The sequence below is a fragment of the Dermochelys coriacea genome, chromosome 9, assembly GCF_009764565.3.
Source record: "Dermochelys coriacea isolate rDerCor1 chromosome 9, rDerCor1.pri.v4, whole genome shotgun sequence".
In the NCBI taxonomy this organism is placed as follows: Eukaryota; Metazoa; Chordata; order Testudines; family Dermochelyidae; genus Dermochelys; species Dermochelys coriacea.
The window spans coordinates 94,014,414-94,037,923 of record NC_050076.1 but is presented as its reverse complement, the minus strand read 5'-3'; the positions used below and the strand labels follow the sequence as shown (position 1 = coordinate 94,037,923).

Genomic DNA, 23,510 nt, shown 5'->3' with positions numbered 1-23,510 from the left:
GAGATTTAGAGCTCAACAAAGAGAACAGTCACCTTCTGACTTAGCTTAAGTTTCTGAGCACTCATGGAGCTCGGCTTTTCTCAGTGGTGGCAGATGACAGAACGAGAAGTAATGGTCTCAAATTGCGTGGGTGAGGTTTAGGTTGGATATTCAGGAAAAACTTTTTCTCTAGGAGGGTGGTAAAGCACTGGAATGCGTTACCTAGGGAGGTGGTGGAATCTCCTTCCTTAGAGGTTTTTAAGGTCGGCTTGACAAAAGCCCTGGCTGGGATGATTTAGTTGGGGATTGGTCCTGCTTTGAGCAGGGGGTTGGACTAGTTGACCTCCTGATGTCCTTCCAACCCTGGTATTCTAGGATTCTATGAAACTTAACCCTAGAGCACTGCTGTAGCCTCCTCCAGTATTTTTCTTAGTCCCGCCAGCATCTCCTCCATCAGCCCTTCCCCTCATCCAGCGCCTGTTGTTCTCCAACAAGAAGAACTAGGAATGCAGAGGGATGACATCTGGGTTGGCCCCTCGGCATCTCATTACTACAAAGCCACACATTCAAGCGTCACCATCTTGTCACCACCGCGCCCTCTCCTCAGGGCGCTGGCTCAGCCATGGTGGGGCGAGAGCAGCTGGCCAGGCCAAAGGGCGCCCGAATGCATCCGATGAAGCGAGCTGTAGCTCACGAAAGCTCATGCTCTAATAAATTTGTTAGTCTCTAAGGTGCCACCGGTACTCCTTTTCTTTTCGCCTCTCCTGTGTCGTCCCAAGCCAGGCCCTGGAGCCTGGGAGCAACCGCCAGGGCTCAGCCACCACTGGAGCCTTCCTGGGGTAATGCCAGGGCCAGGGCTAAGCTAAAGGCTGCAGCATCCCCCATAGCGCGGGGCGGGGCGAGGCTCGAGCCAAAGACATGGCGGGAAGTCGAGCTTATTGGAAAGCCTAGGAGGTGGGCGGGGCATAGCAGCGCCGCTCAGCTACGGGGGGGCGGGGCAAGCAGAAAGTATCAAAGTCTCAACCACTTCCACCACGGCAAGTTCCTTTCCCTCAAAGCGCATGCGCCCACCTCTTGAGCATGCGCGCTACGCCGTGGTCCTCAGGTGAGGCGGGGAGGGCCCGTCCTCCTTTCGTCAGGGAAGATAGGCGAAATGGTACAGCGGCTTCTCGGCCGTGCTGCGCATGCGCCGAAGAAATGCGCATGCGCGCTGCGCGTAGCGCTCCGGCCCGGAGGAGGGCTGTGTGGGGAGGGAGAGGTCGGTGAACGGGCTCTTGCGGCGGCGGCGGGCGGCGGCGGCAGCAGCAGCGCCGGGGCCGGGGCCGGGCACCGCGGCGCTTGCGCCATGCGTCCCGTGTAGCGAGAGGCGGAAGGTCGGGGCGCCATGAACCTGCGCGGGTTATTCCAGGATTTCAATCCGAGGTGAGTCCGGGCCCTGCGCCGCCGCCGCCGGCCTAGCGGGACCGGGCCGGGGGCTTCCTTTTGGAGTCTGTTGGAAGGGCCACCGGCAAGGCCCGGCCAGGGCTCAGGGGGCCTGCTCAAATCCGGGCTCTCCCCTCTCTGTTTATCCCCCCACCCCCACCCTCCCGTACTCCTGGCCAGGGAGCTGCTCCCATCTCGTCTGAGCTTTCCCTTCACGCCTGGTGCCCGGCCACGGAGGGTGGCAACACAACACCTGCGACCCTACACACGCCTAGGACCTTTCCCAGACCCGACCAAGCGCTCTGTGTGGCTCCAAAGCTTTGTCTCATCGACAGAAGTTGGTCCAAGGAAAACAGGACCTCACCCACCTTGTCTCTCTAATATCCTGGGACCCAGACGGCTACCACAACAGGGCACATAACATAGCTCAGTCTGTTACGGGCAGAGCCGTGTGCGGTTGCCGGCGCTGCCGGGGCCAGCGTTGGTGAGCGTGGCCACGGCTGGCACGGTTTCGTGGTGTAGCGTGGCTGAGGATGCAGGGGATCGCTCTGACAGCTTGAAGGCATGTCAGTGGGAGGGCAGGGTGTGCCCGAGAAAACGCAGCCCCTGCCCCAGTTATTCAACACCTGGATGAGTGCCGTACAAATCTAGTGAGTTGTGTTCATTGGAGATACTACTGCCCAGAACGCTTGAAGGAAGAAATAGAGGGTGCTTGATGTGTTCTAGTTAGCAAGGCTATACCAAGGGGCAGCATGGAACAAATACAGTCAGGAGTGTGCAAAGAGGAAGACCTGGTGGAAAAGAGGGCTTGTGTAAGGGCCCAGTTCTAACCTTCTTCCCACCCGTTGTTTCATTTAGGTACAATATTTTTCACTTTGTGTGTGCTAATCTGTTGTGTAGTGTTGCTGTTCTCCATTAAAAAGCTTCCTGTAAGCTCTCTAGGATAGAGATGCGTAGTGTACAGCATCTTGCATTAATGGGACATTGATTGCTTTAAAAATAACTCACTGATTTCAGGGGTGAATGAAGTGGTTCTTTGGTATAAACTTGTAAAGTACTATCCCCTTTTGGAAAGAAAAGTGTTGTATGAAAACAAGTTATTTATTGTTAATTCAAAACCATGCTTGAGACCTGCCCTAGAATTCTGGCATAGTTTTGTAGCATAGGTCCGTGTGGATACAAATTTATGTAAAAAAACACATTTTGCAGAACTGAGTTCTGCTGCTGGCATAAATTTTTTTATGAGCACTGTTTTCTAGCATTTTCAAGATTCAAACCAGTCCTACTCAGTTTACTTTTTTATGCATAATGTCACTCTCTGAAATAATTTTGCTTATTTTCCAGTTACAATCCTAGTATCTTAATAATCAAAGTTAAAGATACCTAAAATTCTGTCTGAATTCTGCTTTGTTTCAGTTTAGCCTTTGTATACAAAATATTGTCAAAAGATGTGCTTAATTAAGTTCATTACTCTGCTAGACATTAAAAATCATGGACTGAACAGGGATTCTGGATGTATGGCTTATTACAACAATCTGTAACTCCTTTAGTTTTACAGGGAGGCTATGACTGCAGAAGTGTTAACGGGCCACTGAACCTGTTGATAATAGCCCACTTTAATTGATTTGTCTGGTCAGAGTTGGTAAGGCAACCCCCATCTTTTCATGTTCTCTGTGTGTGTATGTATAATCTTCCTACTGTATTTTATACTCCATCCATCTGATGAAGTGGGCTTTAGCCCATAAAAGTTTATGCCCAAATACATTTGTTAGTCTCTACGGTGCCACAAGTACTCCTCATTCTTTTTGCTGATAAAGACTAACCGGCCTACCACTCTGAAACTTGTACCTTGAATGGTTTCTTACAATATGTGCTAACTACTTACGCTAAATAATCTGTTCCACCTTGCATTTTGCTGTGATGCTGCAAGTTCCTTTCCCAGACCTGAAGAACAGCTCTGACCAGACAAATCAATTAAAGTGGGCTATTATCAAGAGGTTCAGTGGCCCGTTAACACCTCTGCAGTCATAGCCTGCCTGTAAAACTAAAGGAGTTACAGATTGTGTGGCTCACCATCAAGTTGGTCCAATAAAATATATTACTTTACTCACCTTGTCTGTCAATGCACAGGCAGTTTCACTGTTTTTTCCCCTCTTGTATAGGTCAGTCATTTCCTCCTTTTGTTTCTGAGTGTCTTTCTCACAGCAATAGGGGATTTAAATTGTAAGGACAGAAGAAGAGATCAGTAAATCATCTGGTCTGTCTTCTATATACAATGGCCATAGAATTTAACTCAGTTATCCCTGTGTTGAGCCCAATAATTTGTGTGTGACTAAAGCATGTCTTCCATTAAAACATCCAGTCCCGATTTGAAGGAAGAGTAACACTTTAAAAATAGGAATATGTATTTGTAAAACCACAATCTTGTAGACATAGTACCTGAAACTGCTTTAAAACTCAGTCTTAAAAAAATTGTGACTAAATTTCAAATTTAGTGTTCTTTTAAATTACAGTCTGTCTGATGTGATGCTTTAAGATAGAAAATGAATGTAGTGCCCCCCCCATCTTTAACATTTTATCACATTTTAAGGGTAATGTGCCTTGTGTATGCTAGATTGAAAATGTGTTGGCATTACACCTTTAAATCCTAATCTAGATGAGGCCAAAATGGGAGTCTATTGGAAGAAAAGGCTGTAGTTGCTGTATTCCTGACTCTGCACCTCTGGCTCTGTAGAGTGTGGCAAGGCTGTAGTAGGGAAATCTGTGCAGCTCCATTCATTGCTCTCTGAGGCCAAGAGAATACAAACACGTGTAATCTTTAAAGGAATTGGGAGAGTGAGTAGAATATTTCACATCTGATCTGTGTGTCATAATTAACCATTATAAGATGTCTTAAGAAAATGTAGAAAGTTCACAAACAGTTGTAATGTGTGGGGGACGGTCAGGGGGATGAAAGAATCCCAGAGCACAGAGTTCATGAAGCATTTCCACTAATGGGCCTTAACTAATCTCCATAATAATTGTAACTAACTGCATTTCCTTGTACAAACTGTACAGAATAATGAGTGTTTCAGGAAATGTATTGGTGCAGGGATGCTAAAAGCTGAATCATGTCTGCCATTTCTAAAAGAATGAAGAGAAGAAGAGAAATGTTATTAACTTTCAGAACTGAGACATTTGTGCTGAATAGAGGCTTGTATTTAAACTGGAGATGCTGATCTTGTGAATGTTAGGATTTTATGGAATAAAGGAGAGTGCTTACTGCTTATATTATGGGACTAGGGATTGTATTCTTGATTCAGATGCTGATTTACCCGGTGGCCTTGGGCAAATCACTTAATCTCTCTGTTTCTCACTTTACCAATCTATAAACTGTGTATAATTAACTCGCACAGAGAGGTGGTATTTGAAGTTTAATTACACGTATGTAGAGCACTCTGAGATCCTCAGATGAAGGTGCTTATAAGTGCAAATTATTTTTGTCCTGTAGTAGCAAATTTTTGCATATGTAATTTTATCTGGTATGGTCCTATTGGAATCCAGGAAGTGGGTGGGCAGAAGCCCACCCACTGCTAATGGGTCCTCCCCTCAGCCTAAGGGGGGGATCCACAGGACCTGGAAGCAAAGTGATTTCAGGGGACAACTAATAAAATAACAGGAACAGGAATGCGGACAAAGAGAATCTGACGGGGACACCAAGCAGAGAACTTTGGACAGAGCCCACTGCTCCTTGAAGGCGTCAAGGGAGTCAGTGGATGCTGCTCAGAGGAACTCTGCCCGGATATGTGAACGGACGGGGGATCGGAAATAGGCCCCACAGTCACAGGAGTCTCTATTGGCCAACCTCCTCTCCCTGGTTTTACAGATGGTCATTTTAGCCAGGGCCAGGAGGAGGTTGACCAGGAGGTCCTGTGGCTTTGTGGGGCCACGGATAGGGAGTGCATAGATAAGGAGGTGAGGGGAGAAGTGTAACCAGAAGCGTAACAAAATATTTGTGGGGAGCCTGAATAGGGGCTGCAACCAATCCAAGTAAACGTGTGCCAGGGTCTCCCTCATGCCACAGAAGGGGCAGATGTCCGGGACAGGGGTAAACCACGCCAAATACACCCCCGTACTCATGGCCCTGTGAAGGAGCCACCAACTGATATCCCCGGCGGGCCTCGGGACTAAGGTGGAATATAGGCTGGCCCACTGGGGTTCCTCACCCTCTAAAGATGGCAGGAGGTCCCGTCACTTTGTGTCGGGGCGGGACGCGAGGGTGAGGAAGTGAAGGGTGTGGAGCACTAGTGTGTATAGATGTTTCCTTGGCGCGGTCTGGAAACGAACCAGCTGCACGTTGTGCAGCTGGCTCACAGTGAAGGGGCAGGGGCGGTTGGGCCCACAGGACAGGGGCCCTACGAAAAGGTCCAGAGGGCCTGGGGTGGAGGGTGGGCGGGGATGCCCTCTCACAGGACCCGGTCGAGATATGCCCGAGCAGCGGATGGTAAAGCGGCCCTCACCTCCTGAAGTACGCGCCGGGGAGTACGAGGTCTGGAGAGCCCCATGCGCCGAGCAAGCGTCAGGGGATCCAGCCAGTCTCCCTGGTCGTAGTCCAGGAGGTCTCCGACTCTGGTGACTTCTTCCAGGACCAACCTCTGGCGCACCGAGTGGGACTCCGCCACCTGTACACGGAGCTGGGGGTTGTGTAGCAGGGCTCCTCAAGGAGATCTGCCCCCTCGGTGGCCACCACGGACCTGGTCGCCGAGAACAGTTTCCAGGTCTGGAGGAGGTCCTGGTAAAAGACCGGCAGCCCAGAGCGGTCTCGCGGAAGACCTCTCGGATGGAGATAAAGGAGCTGCCGGTCATATCGGAATCCTTGGAAGCGGCACAGGAAGGCGTGCACCAGCAGTCTTCATGCCGGACTATCTGTGCCATAAAGGAGCCTCTGCAGGGCTTGGAGGTGGAAGACATGGACCTGAGTGCATAGGCACTTCAGGCCCTGGCCTCCCTCCTCCAGGGGCAGATGGAGGACCCTTGCAGAGACCCAGTGCACTCTTGGCCAAAAGAACTCCAGAATCACCGTCCAGAGGTTGGCCGGGACCAGGAGGTTGAGCCGGTACCAGACCATGGACCGGCTTTGGTGGTATGGTGACAGGTCACTGTATTTATTGTTGATTGGGTGCATTGTGAGTGGATGAGAACAGTTTTAGATTATTAACTAGTTTATAAAATGTAGTAGTTTAAGTTATTAAAAAATAATTTTTAGGTGAAATTTCCTTTATTATACATCCTTTTTAATCTTTAAAACCATTGAGACAGTAACTTTTGCATATCAAATTATCTTCTAGAAAAAGCAAAGTTTAAATTTTCAATAATAAATTTGATAAATGTTACAAAACCAAGTCTAAAAATCCCTTGTCTTTTGTAAAATAAGGCATACCCAATTAGGAAACTAAACTCATTTTTATTGTAGTTAGTTTTTGACACTCTAGATGATGATTTATTAAAATTAAAAATAACCATAATGAATATATGGATTACAATTATTACTTGATTTGTATTGCAAAATGTTCTTACCGGGAACATACTGCTTGTGTAATTTAACCAAGTTGCGTACTTAATGAGACTAATCAGGAGCAATATTGTGGGAGGGGAAGTATTTTAAAAAGTCCATTCATATCCTGTACGCCTGTCTTGTAAGAATGCTTTTGATGTGTTCACTTGAAGTAATTATTTTATAGATGAGAGGTGTATATAAGAATGTTTCATCATAAATATAATACTTAAAGCACCTCTTCAGAATTAATTAAATCTGCCCAAAGAAATTCAACAGCCATACATTTTCTGTTGTATTAAGTAATGGCCTGATTCAAAATTTGTGTGTACAGTGCAGACAGACAAGGCACTGACTGAACTGAGTTTCCTTTGTTTTCTGAAAGTATGTAAAACAATTTGCTGAACTTCTAAGTTGTATTTTTCTTTTTTAATAGCAAATTTCTTATCTATGCATGTCTGCTGCTGTTCTCTGTTCTGCTCTCTCTCCGTCTGGATGACAAAATTCAGTGGAGTTATTGGGCTGTCTTTGCTCCAATATGGCTATGGAAGCTAATGGTCATTGTTGGTGCCTCAGTGGGAACAGGAGTATGGGCACGAAACCCACAATATCGGTAAGATTAGGACACTTGTTTTCAATGAAGGAAGAAATGTTTAACTTTTTCATAGTGAATCAAAATCTGTAAGTATGCTTTTGATAATTATGTAAGAAGTTGTATGGAAATCAATAAAACCTGCTTGATGCTGTTTAAAATTAGTCACTATAACACGTACATGGAAACATAGCTTTATGTATGTATGGACTCTTTATCCTTATACTGTACTGACAGTTCATTTAGGAGACCTGAGTTGAAACTTCACAGGCTTGTCTGCACAGTTTTTGTACCAATTTTGATATATTAGTTTTGAAACTGATGTAATGTGGACAGTGTCATGCAGGTATAAAGGTGCTTATATTGGTATAGTTTGTTTTTTGTAAAAAGAAAAGGAGTACTTGTGGCACCTTAGAGACTAACAAATTTATTAGAGCATAAGCTTTCGTGAGCTACAGCTCACTTCATCGGATGCATCCGATGAAGTGAGCTGTAGCTCACGAAAGCTTATGCTCTAATAAATTTGTTAGTCTCTAAGGTGCCACAAGTACTCCTTTTCTTTTTGCGAATACAGACTAACACGGCTGCTACTCTGAAACCTTTGTTTTTTGTATCAGCTATATTGATGTAAGCATCGTTATACTTGTATAATTACATCCACACTTAGGAGGGGCAGGTTGCACCACACTAAGCATGCTGGTTTATAAAATGATCTAGTTAAATTGTTATAACAACTGTTTAGATCAGCCCTAAATGTGTTTGACCTCCTTGTGTTTAATCTCCTTGGTGTTACATGTGTGAAGAGAATAGATTGCTCAATGTTTTTTCAAACCTCAACTGTCAGAGTAAAATTATCCAGATTTACTATTTATTAAAAGAAAAATTGGTAGAAACTCAAATATATACAGAGTGGTCCTGATCTTACCAGTGGATATGCTGGAGCCCATTGGCTTTAGTGTGACTCTGTGCAGATCCTGCTCATCCACAAACTCAGTTTCAGGATTGAGATGTAAGGCATGACATAAGATTCCTAGGATAATTCAGCCAATATGCAAATGAAAAAAAATCATAGCTTTAATAAAATCCTCTCCCTGTTACTGATGATACTTTCGATTTTTAAAACATTGAATTGTAAAGGGGATGCTTATTTTTTCAAAACAGATGTTTGCACTTCACTTGTGTTGGACAATAAAGATAAACTAGTCAGTTTTACCTTCTGGTTCCCCTGAACTATTAGGGTAATGTAAATAATTAATAATACTTACAAAGGCCTTGAAAGACTGTAGAAGAGTATCTAAGTATAAGCAAAGTTATTTTCATTAGGAATGTTAAACAAATTCTAATGCTATAAAAAGCAGCATTTTAAATTGTGGCCCAGGTGATACTTGCAAACCATTTTAGTTGTTTCTCATGAAGACAAACACTCAACAAATAGTTTAATGTCATATATGTATGTGTATAATATAATCATGTTCCCAGTAACAGAACCAAATTTACAAGAAGAAACCTCCGTTTCATTACCTTGAGGCCAGAGTTGCAGCTAGCTTTCCGCTTGTCTCGTGTTTTCCAAATTGATTATCAAGATACAATTAAGAATGAGTTCATATAAGAGTCCATATTTATGCATTTGATATGTTTGTTTGAATATACTATAGAGAAAAATAAAACTAAGAACTTTTAAGGTAGTATAGTAGTAACTTGTAGATGTCACTTTCCATAAAAATGTGTATAATAAATAAAAAGTGATTCTCTCATGTAACTATGCACACAAAATCCACATTCTTATAGATTATACTATTCAATTTATATCTGCATGTCTGCTTCAAGAAAAATTTGTTTTGACATATAATTTAATATTTTGTTTTCATGGTGGAAATGTGTTAACTTAAGTAAGTTCAGGAGTTCATAGGATCCCCTCTCCTCATTGCGACCAAAAATATATGCTATTGGTGTATTACAGTAGAACCTCAGAGTTACGAACTCCTCGGGAATGGAGGTTGTTCGTAACTCTGTAATATTCATAACTCTGAGCAAAACATTATGGTTCTTTCAAAAGTTTATAACTGAACATTGATTTAATACAGCTTTGAAATTTTATCATGCAGAAGAAAAATGCTGCTTTTAATTTAATTTGAAACAAGCACAGAAACAGTTTCCTCACGTGTCAAATCTTTTTTTTTAAACTTTCCCTTTATTTTTTTTAGTAGTTTAGGTTTAACACAGTACTGTACTGTATTTGCTTTTTTTGTTTTTTGTTTCTGTTTCTGCCTAATTGCGTACTATGGTTCCAAATAAGGTGTGGGCTTGACCAGTGAGTTTGTAACTCTGGTGTTCGTAATTCTGAGGTTCTCATAATTAGAATTCACTCTGTCCAGCAGCAGGTGCCTGAGAAGTAGGAAATGTTCTTAGTTAAAAAATATAAAAGGCCTCTTTCTTTCTCTCCCTGCAAACAGAAGGATAGAGCTAGTCAAAAATTTTCAGATGGAATAATTTTCCATTGGAAAATGCTGATTTCACAGAATCTGAACATTATCTGGGAATGTGTCTAATCCATCAATAGTTTCAACAGAAACCAGATAGCAGGTTGGCCTGCTGCTCTCCTGCCAATCTGTCCTGCTCCTGTGCTATCCAGGGAGCAAGCTGAAAAATTCCATTTTGGTTTTCTTAAAATTTATATATATATTGAAAATTTTCCTCTCGTGAAAAGTGTGTTTTCTTTTTTAATTTTAACTTTTCACCCCAATTCTGTAAATTTGCTTTCTCAAATAGTGCCTGTTGTTTATGTAATACCAAATGTGTACATGGCACTTAAGAGATAGTGATTATTACAAGGAACTTAGAACTGTTATATTCAAAATGTCTTGGGATATTTTCATGATAGGATGCTTCATAATTGATATTGTTTTTTGAATTAAGGCCAATGGATTTTGATTCTTTCTTTACCCCTCTTTAGAGCAGAAGGAGAAACCTGTGTGGAGTTCAAAGCTATGTTAATTGCAGTAGGCATTCATCTGCTACTGCTGATGTTCGAAGTTCTGGTATGTGACAGGATCGAAAGAGGAACCCATTTCTGGCTTCTGGTCTTCATGCCATTGTTCTTTGTATCTCCAGTGTCAGTTGCAGCTTGTGTGTGGGGCTTCCGACATGACAGATCTCTGGAGGTGAGACTTTGTTTTTGTAGAACTAAGAACTAGGATTATTGAATCTGAACAGCAGAATTTATTTCATATTGATTGTTCATGTGTTACCAAGAAGTGTATCAGTGTGTCATAGTCTGTAGCTTACCAAAACTGAGAGACCAAAAAATGAAAAATTATCCTCACTTCACTTTTTCTACTTAAATTGACCTTTACTAAGAACATATTAAATTACAACATCCATGTTCTAAACTTGTCATTATTATTGAATCTGTTTTAACAATGAACTACAAAAGTGTTTCTGTAGTATGGATTAACTTTTGTACATCTCAGAAGTGAATTTAGTGCTGGTATAAAGTGCTCCTAGACAGTATTGTCTGCTGAAATCACTTATTAATTCATAGGACCTTAGAAAGTGAAGGCTGAAGAGTCTTTTGCTTGACTGGTGCTGTCTGTAGGAGCAAGAGATTAGCTTGTTCACACTCTGCACATAACAAGCTCTTTAGCAATATGAGAGCACAATTCTTAAATTTACTAAGTTTATGGAGAACATTGAGATGTGGCATGCATGCTAGCGTGTCCGCAACAAACTCAGCTTTTTAGTTCAGTAGAAAAAGAAAGGGAGTACTTGGGGCACCTTGGAGATTAATAAATTTATCTGAGCATAAGCTTTCGTGAGCTACAGCTCAATTCATCGGATGCATGCAGTGGAAAATACAGTTGGGAGATTTTATATACACAGAGAACATGAAACAATGGGTGTTACCATACACACTGTAATGAGAGTGATCAGGTAAGGTGAGGTATTACCAGCGGGGTGGGAGAACCTTTTGTACAATGAATTGCCTGTTTGAGGAAATTATTGCAGCACTGTTTTCAGAAGGCGATAACTATTTTTTAATACCATAGGGACTGTGCAAAAAGCCCCTTATCTTTTTAGATGACTTGACTACTTATCTCAACAGAGCATTTTTTAATGTTAAGATATACTGGATTTACCATTTTCTGGAAAAATAGAGAAAGGAAAGTGACTTTCTAGGTAACTGGTGGACTAATTTTTAGATCCCTTGAAAACTGCAAATTTAAAAATATTTTCAAATAGAACTTCATTCTGTAGAATTCTGTTTTTAGTGTACCTTAACATAAAATTTTACATAAAAGTAGTTATCTTCCGTTGGATGCTTGATTACCACTTGACTGGTAGGATGGATGCACAGCTGATAAATATTGGTGGAGAAAAATTGGAATCCACTCACCCCTAAAAGGTCACAGCTATCTCCCAAATAGAATAAGTTACAAAACTCCACTGCCCAATTTACTTTTTCACTACTTTTATCTCCTTTAGTCTCACGCTGTCTTGGTTTGTCTTTCATTGTCCCTCTCGAGGGTTTTACTATTTGTGTTCCCCAGTCCAGGCTTTTCGTGTACTGTTAACATCCAGCATGTCCTAGTGCACAAATATGTACTATGCTGGTTGACATAATGTAACTGAGGCAGTTGTTCAGCTGTCATTTAGTTTAATAGCTGCTTCATTTTGAAGTATTTTCAGTCTGCTTGATCCCACTATGAAACTGATTATGCCTTGACACAGGTGGCCACTACTCGATAAGCCCTTGTATATGCATGGTGGGCTGGGGAAGTTTTCTGCTATATGTTGTGCTTCAGTGATTTTTAAAATACTGTTTATCTAAGGCACATAGGAATGCTTTAAATTTAACTCTGGCATCTCCAAACATTCAGCTGAATTTGGCAAGTGGTGCATATTAACCTAATTATAACCTAGACCTACAATTCAAAGTGCTAGCAGCAAAATGATCCAATATATTTGATCAACGAACCAAGCTACCCCAGGGATAACAGCACAATCCCATCCTAGAGTCCTTATCAAAGATGGGGTTTACGACCTTCGATGTTGGATCAGGACATCCTGATAGTGCAGCTGCTATCAAGCGTGCGTTTGTTCAACAATTAACAGTCCTACGTGATCTGAGTTCAGACTGGAGTAATCCAGTTCGGTTACTATCTATAGAATGAGCCTTTTCTAGTACGAAAGGACCGAAAATACAAGGCCTATACCATAAAACAAGTCTTCCCTTATACTAATATATACTGTAACTTTTCTTCTTGCCCTGTGTCCACTTATTTTTCTACTCAGTTGTGGTGTTCCAGTACATAGTTACTTGAAATCCAGTCTGAAAAATTTTATTAAAATGTTACCTTTGCGTGGCTAGTGGAGACTTGGTTCTTTGCTTAAAGATACAGAATGTCACACTTATGTCTTAGAGATCATAGATTATGCAGAATGCCCACTAAGATAACTGAGCCAGTATGAAGTAGCACATACTGTCTGACCTCTGGAAAATATTTATATCTCAAAATCCCCTTAGATATTTGCATTTAAAATAGAAAATGTATTTAAAATCACTGGCTTCAGTTAGCCATTTTCAAAGAGTAAATTTCTCTCTGATCCCTTAATAAACTCTTATCTATTTGGGGTTGGCCCAGGAACTTTGGGAAATGGAATTCTGCCAAGTCAGATGGTATTTCATTATTTGGTCCTTTTTGAGCTAATCAGAAAGGTGTCACATTTTCAATATAATTTAGGGTTAGTTTTAAAGTACAACTTTTACTTTTTTGCTGGGAACACAAAGTAGAGGTTAATGGGACACTTGAAAAGCGTAGTGGCTTTCACTCTTTTCATTTAAAAAAAACAAACAAAAAAACTAGTACTTAACCTATATTGCTACATAAAGGAAATGTGTCCTTAGTGGAACTAATACATCTTACAATAAACCGATTTTAACTTCTAAAAATGTAATCTACTTTTTACTATTCATACTGTCTTTTTGCATTTCATGCAGGAGCGTGAAACTAGACTCGTCTCCTAGTTAGATTCACACAAAGGATGCCTTGCACTAGCTAAATGCTGCAGTGCAGCTACTAAAGGAAATGTTAGTTTAAAAACAGTAACTTATCATTGAAATAAGGAATGGATTGGGTGGATGAAGGAACTCATGACTAATCATTCATAACATCTAGTGTAGATATAAGTGGTGTTCGTTGTTAAAGAACTGTATCATGAGTCATAAAGTTGTTCTTTCAAACTTTTTGGGTGTCTTGTGTATACTTTATAGTTCTATGAAGTGGTTCTAATGTATTTTTGTTTTTTATTTGTAGTTGGAAATTTTGTGTTCTGTCAATATTCTCCAGTTCATATTTATTGCACTCAGACTAGACGAGATCATCAGATGGCCATGGCTCGTACGTAAATTCCATTTACTCCATTTTAAGGTTGTTTCTAAATGTTGAAGTCTTCATGCAAACATTAAATATGATGGCCTGCTAACGAAAATGCTTTTAAGTGAAGTAAGTTATTTGCTACCAAATTGCACAATAAAGTGAAGCACGTAGTTATAATGTATAATTAGAAGTAACAAATTGTAGCTATTCATTAACCCCATTGACACTTTTAATTAAAAAATGATCAGCGTAAGTGCAGTGTGGGTTTTTAACAAGTAATAATGTCAATATGTCCAAAGTAAAAAAATGAGAATTATATTTTTGGTATGCAGTGCCGAAAGGCATCAGAGCACCATATTAATCAAGTGTCTTAAACATTTATTGAGCCCCTCAAGGTAAGTGTTTACCTATATTTTTTTCAGAAGGATAAACTAAGATACTGTGAAGGTAAGTAGTTTACCACTTATAAAGTGTGCATGAATAGGGTATGGAATAGAATTCATGATCTGGGACTTCCTTTCCCTTGCTACTCAGATAAATTGCCTCACTAAACTACAAAAAAGTAGAAATTAAAACTTCTTGGGAAGCATTAACTTATTATAGGCAGCACTAAAGTTTTGCTGTTGAAGTATGTTAGTAGATATAGTTTTAGTGCCAAACTTTCAATGGCTAGAGGTGCTGCTTCATGCACAACTCATGCTATTCCATAGATGTTTCTGTACACATTGTGGGGGGGAGGGAGAACAACCCTGAGAAATGGCTTACACGAATGGGTATCTAATTGCCTGAAATTCATGTTCATCTTGTGTGCATATTTACACAGAGACCTAGGTCTCTATCCACTGAAAACCTGGCTACTATAGTCTGATGTTTCATTTTTATTCTTTTAGGTAGAAAACCTGTCTAAAATGTTATTGTCATGGCATTAACAAGACCATGATCTCATTTCTATTGATTTGCCTATCCAGCAATCGTTCACTGAATGGCTGTTTTCACTATGGAAACCTGTAGAGACAGAGACTGCTTGTGTCAATCTCAAGGGGGGAGTGAGACAGTGTACCACAAACTCCAGTTAATCTCTGATCAGTTGTTGAGGAAATTGGATAGGAAAGGAAAACTGCCACGGAGAACACAAGACAAAGCAGGGAGTTAATGGGTGATGAGACAGGGGAATGCTTTTGTATGTAAACAATATTGCCTGGTAAATAATTGGTTGGTTTAGCCAGTATTCCTACAAACTATTTCAAATCCAGTTAACAAGGAAGAGTTAATGTAAAAATATATTGAGATTTAAAATTCCAAAAAGTGGCTTTCAGAGACCAACTCTATTTTTATATGAGTTTTTTATGAGTAGGTGTAAAAAAATAAAATTGCAAGGAATGTAAGATATTACCTCATCCACTGTGTGTCTCTCATATCCTGGGACTGACATGGCTATAACTACATTGCATACAAAAAAGAAAGTTAACAGCCAGGTAGTATGGTAGTTGGTCTACTCCTCTTGCTTTAGATTCAAGAGTGAATTCAAAAGGAGAAAGGAATCCTGTTTAGACATTTTTCAGCTAAAGGGACCTACTGTACACCTATTCAAAACTCTGTTTAAGCACTCTGACCACATTTATAATGTCTATCTACATTTTACTGAAATTGAATTCATTTGAAGTGGTTTTAAATTGCGTCAGCTACTTGTGTTAAAGGTCCAGTCTAGACAAAGGTTTAAGAAGCTTATCTAGTAACCCAACAAAGTTGATATGGTACTTAGCATTGGTCATGGTTCATGAAGCTTTCTTGTTGTAGAGATAATCTTAATTACAAAGCATTATAGATTTACAACAAACTACTTTCAGCTATTTAAATTTAATATGTTTACTTTTTTATTTTCTGAAAAACAAAAACTGATACAGAATAACTCATCATTGGGAGGAAAAATAGTCAACTATCTTTCTTTTTCAGGTTGTTTGCGTTCCTCTGTGGATCTTGATGTCCTTTCTGTGTCTGGTAGTACTCTATTACATTGTTTGGTCTGTCCTGTTCTTGCGTTCAATGGACGTTATTGCTGAGCAGAGGAGAACACACATAACAATGGCTATCAGTTGGATGACAATCGTTGTTCCATTACTCACATTTGAAGTAAGCAAAAAATGTGATCTTTTGTGTGTGTGATTCTCAATTAAGTTGGATGGTCCATTATTTTATTATCAAATCTGTTTCCTACAGCTGCTTCTTTTGGGGCTTCTTAAAGTATAGATACTAGTCCTTATTTAGAATAAAATCTTAACTCTTAACATGGATTGGGCGGGGGTTCAGGGGGAGAAATTTAAAAATAAAATATAGGAATTTTTGCTACTTCAGTAAAAAGATCATTCACACAAGCATTGGAAACTTGTTAAAGTTGAGATCAATGGACTTTGCATAGTGGAGGGATATTCTTGTACGGAGTAAATTGCAGGATTAGGGTCCTGCATATAAATGTGTTAAGATCAGGGATGTGTATTATAATCAAACTGACATTTGCTTAACTTTTTTCATTAGATTCTACTAGTGCACAGACTGGATGGACATAATGCATTCTCATATATACCCATTTTTGTCCCTCTTTGGCTTTCTTTGATAACTTTAATGGCAACAACGTTTGGACAGAAAGGAGGAAATCATTGTAAGTATCTAGAAATATGCAGTATTAGATGGAAAAAGCTCATGCTGAATTCAAATATTTAATCCAGGCTTTAGCCTATTTATCAATCCTTTTCAGAAATAACACTTACATCCTATATGTATATTCCCCTCAACTCCCCCCTCCCCCCAAAAGAGGGAGAGATTGGGCAAAAGGGTAGGAACGAGAAGTATTTGAGACAATTTCAATGCAAAATTTTCAATTTTGGTTACTGAGGAATGTTGGGGGGGTCTCTTTCAGTAGAGTAGAAAGTATAGCTTACGTTTACATCAAAGCAGTCTGTTTTGTTTGGTTTTTTTAGTGGACACCGATCAAACTAAACAGGGATGAACACAGTGTGCTTAGTCAGGAGGAGCTTTGCAGCTTAAAACAGTTTTCCCTTGTGAGTCACAAGTTGTGTATGTACCTCTTGTTTTGAATATCTTCTGTTATTGTTAATCATCTAAGAGAATCATAGAATATCAGGGTTGGAAGGGACCCCAGAAGGTCATCTAGTCCAACCCCCTGCTCAAAGCAGGACCAAGTCCCAGTTAAATCATCCTAGCCAGGGCTTTGTCAAGCCTGACCTTAAAAACCTCTAAGGAAGGAGATTCTACCACCTCCCTAGGTAACGCATTCCAGTGTTTCACCACCCTCTTAGTGAAAAAGTTTTTCCTAATATCCAATCTAAACCTCCCCCATTGCAACTTGAGACCATTACTCCTCGTTCTGTCATCTTCTACCATTGAGAACAGTCTAGAGCCATCCTCTTTGAAACCCCCTTTCAGGTAGTTGAAAGCAGCTATCAAATCCCCCCTCATTCTTCTCTTCTGCAGACTAAACAATCCCAGCTCCCTCAGCCTCTCCTCATAAGTCATGTGCTCTAGACCCCTAATCATTTTTGTTGCCCTTCGCTGTACTCTTTCCAATTTATCCACATCCTTCTTGTAGTGTGGGGCCCAAAACTGGACACAGTACTCCAGATGAGGCCTCACCAGTGTCGAATAGAGGGGAACGATCACGTCCCTCGATCTGCTCGCTATGCCCCTACTTATACATCCCAAAATGCCATTGGCCTTCTTGGCAACAAGGGCACACTGCTGACTCATATCCAGCTTCTCATCCACTGTCACCCCTAGGTCCTTTTCCGCAGAACTGCTGCCGAGCCATTCGGTCCCTAGTCTGTAGCGGTGCATTGGATTCTTCCATCCTAAGTGCAGGACCCTGCACTTATCCTTATTGAACCTCATTAGATTTCTTTTGGCCCAATCTTCCAATTTGTCTAGGTCCTTCTGTATCCTATCCCTCCCCTCCAGCGTATCTACCACTCCTCCCAGTTTAGTATCATCCGCAAATTTGCTGAGAGTGCAATCCACACCATCCTCCAGATCATTTATGAAGATATTGAACAAAACGGGCCCCAGGACCGACCCCTGGGGCACTCCACTTGACACCGGCTGCCATCTAGACATGGAGCCATTGATCACTACCCGTTGAGCCCGACAATCTAGCCAGCTTTCTACCCACCTTATAGTGCATTCATCCAGCCCATACTTCCTTAACTTGCTGACAAGAATGCTGTGGGAGACCGTGTCAAAAGCTTTGCTAAAGTCAAGAAACAATACATCCACTGCTTTCCCTTCATCCACAGAACCAGTAATCTCATCATAAAAGGCGATTAAATTAGTCAGGCATGACCTTCCCTTGGTGAATCCATGCTGACTGTTCCTGATCACTTTCCTCTCCTCTAAGTGCTTCAGGATTGATTCTTTGAGGACCTGCTCCATGATTTTTCCAGGGACTGAGGTGAGGCTGACCGGCCTGTAGTTCCCAGGATCCTCCTTCTTCCCTTTTTTAAAGATGGGCACTACATTAGCCTTTTTCCAGTCATCCGGGACTTCCCCCGTTCGCCACGAGTTTTCAAAGATAATGGCCAAGGGCTCTGCAATCACAGCCGCCAATTCCCTCAGCACTCTCGGATGCAATTCGTCCGGCCCCATGGACTTGTGCACGTCCAGCTTTTCTAAATAGTCCCTAACCACCTCTATCTCTACAGAGGGCTGGCCATCTCTTCCCCATTTTGTGATGCCCAGCACAGCAGTCTGGGAGCTGACCTTGTTAGTGAAAACAGAGGCAAAAAAAGCATTGAGTACATTAGCTTTTTCCACATCCTCTGTCACTAGCTTGCCTCCCTCATTCAGTAAGGGGCCCACACTTTCCTTGGCTTTCTTCTTGTTGCCAACATACCTGAAGAAACCCTTCTTGTTACTCTTGACATCTCTTGCTAGCTGCAGCTCCAGGTGCGATTTGGCCCTCCTGATATCTTTCCTACATGCCCGAGCAATATTTTTATACTCTTCCCTGGTCATGTCTCCAACTTTCCACTTCTTGTAAGCTTCTTTTTTATGTTTGAGATCCGCTAGGATTTCACCATTAAGCCAAGCTGGTCGCCTGCCACAAAGATGTGGCTTTAGCGGGCACAGTACCCTTGTACACCATGCTGTGGTATTAATTAATGGAAGAGCTTGATTTTGACCCCTTGGAACCACAACTTCAAATCCCAACAGGGTCAACTCCGCCCTTAATCCTTCCACAGTAAATTGAGTTCCATGCTTTTTAGGGTGTAGAGTGTGGTGGTGGGTTTTTTTTGATACGACATTGAAGATCCCATAGCATTTATTGTAAGAGAATGGGCTTGTCTTGGTGTCCTTAGCCAATGTTTTGTTTCTCCGTTAACCATACACTGCTATGCTATGTACCAGTTGGTTGTGACTTCTACTACAAGGATACATTTACTTAATGATACAGTGAATGTATAGGCTATAAAAACCCTTTGGGATCTTTTCAGTTGAAAGAGTTAGTATTAATATTTATTATTGTAAACTGGCTTCTCTTGTTTTTGGTGTCTTTAACGCAATGTACACTAAGGTTTTGGGGTTTTTTTTAAACCTATTCTTAGATCATAGGTAGTTTTTTCATATTCAGCTGCTGTTTGAGAAATTCTAGTATTGATTCTGAGAAACTGTCAGTGCTTAAATAATAATTTTGCATCACCAGTAATAATTAAACCCATTTAGCTCTATAATAAGGAATATCTTAGCTTTATATTCTCTACTAATATGCATTAAGAGGACCTTGTGAGGACTTGATCATGAAAATATTGACTAATTTCTTTTCAGCTAGTAGATTCTCAATGTCTATAGCTGCTTGTTTTATCCAAGCATCTCCAGCATAGGTTGCTCTCCCAGACTTAGTTAATGTAATTAGACTTCTGTCTGCGGTATGATTACTTTGAATAGTATCAGACTTCTAACTCTCTGTATTTCTGCTAGCTATATAACTTTTAACCAATCTCATTTCATTCCTTTTTTGAGCCTTAATCCTAAATTTGCCATCCCAAACTTGAGAGGGAGAGTGTGGAGCACTGAAGGGTCCAAGTCAGTCTTCACTTGTAGCTGTGACCACAGTGCAGGTTTTAGTGTAGCTGAGGACAGAATTGGCTCAGTCTACGAGAAGGCTATATGCTGTAGATCTAGCATTGGGTTGTATATCTTATTTTATGATTATGAGTTAGGAGATATAACCCCATTCATCCCAAATGGACCCCAAAGTGCTTAACAAACAAATGTACTTAATTCCACAACTGAAATGCAGTTACCGAGGTGAAATATGGCAACTGGTCACCAAGCTTAACATCTCTTGAGAAGATCATCATGGGCTCTTTAATGGCAAGTTGTCAGGATGTTGGCTTTGTTTCATGTGAAAGATGTGGCTTTAGCGGGCACAGTACCCTTGTACACCATGCTGTGGTATTAATTAATGGAAGAGTACCGTTTACTGAGTCACCAGCACTATTTGTTAGTGTCTTGGTGCTCCAGTTATGTTCTTCCCATCCACATGCTGATCTGATGCTGCTTAGCTTGCGAATCTGATGGCATCTCGGTATATGCTGGCATAGCTGCAAGCTAACACAACCTGATTTTGTATTGCTATTAGAGTATACTATGTATATTACACATTGTAAGTAACTTTCTATAAACATAACTTAACTCATCTTAACTTAACTTATCTATTTATATAAAAGATTGTGGTCTGAATAATTAAATCAAATGAAATGAGAGTACTTAATTGTGAAGTTCAATTTTCTTCTGGAGTAAAACTGAAACTATTATTAATAAATATTTTATTTTTTCCAGGGTGGTTTGGAATTCGCAAAGACTTCTGTCAATTCCTACTTGAACTTTTCCCATTCTTGAGAGAATATGGAAATATTTCCTATGATCTCCATCATGAAGATAATGAAGAACTGGAAGAAACACCTGTTCCAGAACCTCCAAAAATTGCACCAATGTTCCGAAAAAAGACTGGAGTGGTCATTACACAGAGCCCTGGAAAGTATGTTATTCCACCTCCCAAGTTAAGCATTGACATGCCAGATTAAGATGAATTTACATGGTGGACAACTGACAACAAAACTGGAACTTGGAATCCACAGCCAAATGTATTTCATCTCATGCCTTGTTCTAATTTCTTTAAGGATAGCTATTTGTCAATTAGTGGCTTGTAATATAGATGTTGGAGATTTTAAAATATGATTTCCTTCAGAGCTTTCCATATTTATTTAAAATCTCATGGTAACAAATCAAAGTGGGAACATTAGTTATAGTAAGGTTCACAAGTGGAAACAATCTTTTAAAAAATGTACCTATAAAGTCATTACCAGAGAAATTACTCCAATACACAGATGGGGACATCAATTATAGTGAACTGGGCATTGAAAAAACTTCTAATATTCTGTAACATGACTTCCAGTAACTGAAATTCATATTTTCCTACACCTCATGTAAGCATTCTAAGTATTGAGTTCCTAGTGTTATGATGTTCTTTTGTCCATGGAGGTAGGTGGTTGTCTGATATGTGAATCTTCCTAGTGGACTGGTTTATGTGCCTGGCTGTATAGTATTTATACAAACATTTTAGCAATGTAATATATTCTGTTCAAATTCTAGTTCTGTACAGTATAAATATTATGTAAAGGTATTTTTTTTAAAAAGCCTGTATGAAATGCATAGACTATTACAGAGGATGTCTTTCATGTCTTAACTTGGCCCCTCTTGCTGTATGTATTTTGGGCATATAGTAGTATGTATTGGCACGTCTTTACCTGTCAGTGTTCATGTCTGAAGAGGAAATATCTGTTAAAACAGAGGCACAGGAGCATTGCACTCCTCAGGCAAGACTTGAAGGCTTTTGTTTTATATAGAATGTATAACAGCTTACATGATTTGACTTAATGTAAATTATTGTGTAAATAATCACAACCTTTGCACTGACTTGGGGGTAAATGTTAACTTTTTGTGTTTCTTTTTCCAGTTTTATAGTCAAATTTTACTGTTAAGCAACACACTTATTCATCATTCGCCCCTTACTTCAGCTGTTCAATAAACTATTTTCTCCTACATTATGTGCAAAATCTGTACCTTGTTTTCAGTGCTCAGAGACTTTGTGGATTATCAATTTTGCAGCTATTGGTTAGCTGTCATAAATATCAAGATTGTACTGTTGCATAAATTACCCAATTTCATGTGTAAAATGCCCATCAGTCTAAATTATTAAACCCTTCAAAATGAGTTGAAATGCCATTTTAAAATAGTAAATTCTCTATAAAGGCTTCTGTTTGTTTTGACATTGTCATGAGTTTTTTGGATGATGGGCTTTTTTTAACCTTTACTGAGGATACTTGTGGGACAGTGAGATTAATCTGAAATTCATGTTACTGTAGCTTGTTCTCCTTGGCCAGGAGATGCCTCTGTTTGCTCTTACAGCTCAGTGGTAAGTATACACTCAGATATCCATCAGTATTGTATTTCTGAAAAAAATTACTGGTGCAGGAATTATAGGAATGTGGAAATTCCATCTCTCCACCATAGCCACGATTGTGCCAGAAGTAGGAAATATGCATGTTCTGTTGACTAATGCTAGTGAGGCAGATGCTCCCACCGCTTCTCCATGGGATGTAGAGTGGCCTGTTCTTTTATTCTTCCCATTTATTTATTTTCTGTAAGGGGCATTTAATGGTGGAATATAATTCTTCTATTGCAGCAGAAATGGGGTTTAGAGGCAGCCTTCTAACCCATGAATACCCCACCATCATTGTCCTCTAGACTTAAGAGACAATGCTCTGCTCTCACACTTCCTACTTGACTCAGCGAGGAAAGGGCCTTCCATTTGTCCAGTGCGTTACCCTGCTGGAACAGAGCAGCAGTGAAGAGGCATACGTTGAATTCCCACACTGGAACCAGTGGGAAGTCGGCATCTAGCAGACAACCTCCATTCTTCCCTTTTTTCTCTCCTGCTATCCCTGTGACAAGTGCTTGCAGGATTATTCTTTTGATATACAATTATCATCACTTGAAAAGTGGGCAATGATGACCAACCTCTGCCAATTTCAGATTCTGTCCCCCTCCCTTTTATCCATACCTCCTTCCAGAGTCTTTGGAGCAGAAAAAGCTTCTGCCAGAGACCACTGGAGTTAGTCTCCTTTGCTGCAGCTAAATGCAATTGTAAATCCTCATTTTGAAATTTTTATATACAATTTATGTAATTTAAATACTTGTATTCATGTTTGGTTTTTCTTGCAGGCAGGGTCTGACATCAAGAACACACACACTGTGGCAATTCTTGCACTAGTGAAAGAAGCCCAATGGAAAGACTCGTCAAACAAATTTTCTCCCTTTATTCTCAACCATAGCAACAGTACAAACTTCCCTCATCCCTGTAGTGGAAATGACTGCCTCTGGGGGGGATGGGACAGTGGCTCTGTCCAGTCAGGACACGCTTTATTTACATAGAGACCTTTTATAGATTAGATCTAATCTCTTGTAAATGAAATATAAATGCTATAACTTGTCTGGCCATTACTACCTCAGTTTGCTAGGAAACCAATTGTTTTAT

The 23,510-nt window shown here is 40.5% G+C and overlaps 1 protein-coding gene across 1 annotated transcript; it reads left to right on the top strand.

The window, feature by feature from the left end:
- Positions 1-1,047: 1,047 nt before the first annotated feature.
- On the top strand, positions 1,048-22,017 carry TMEM185A (transmembrane protein 185A). Its single transcript, XM_038416612.2, has 7 exons — positions 1,048-1,401; positions 7,371-7,547; positions 10,480-10,687; positions 13,841-13,924; positions 15,857-16,033; positions 16,436-16,559; positions 20,753-22,017. The coding sequence occupies exons 1-7, from the start codon at positions 1,364-1,366 to the stop codon at positions 20,995-20,997; spliced, it is 1,053 nt and encodes a 350-aa protein (XP_038272540.1). The 5' UTR covers positions 1,048-1,363; the 3' UTR covers positions 20,998-22,017.
- Positions 22,018-23,510: the final 1,493 nt, after the last annotated feature.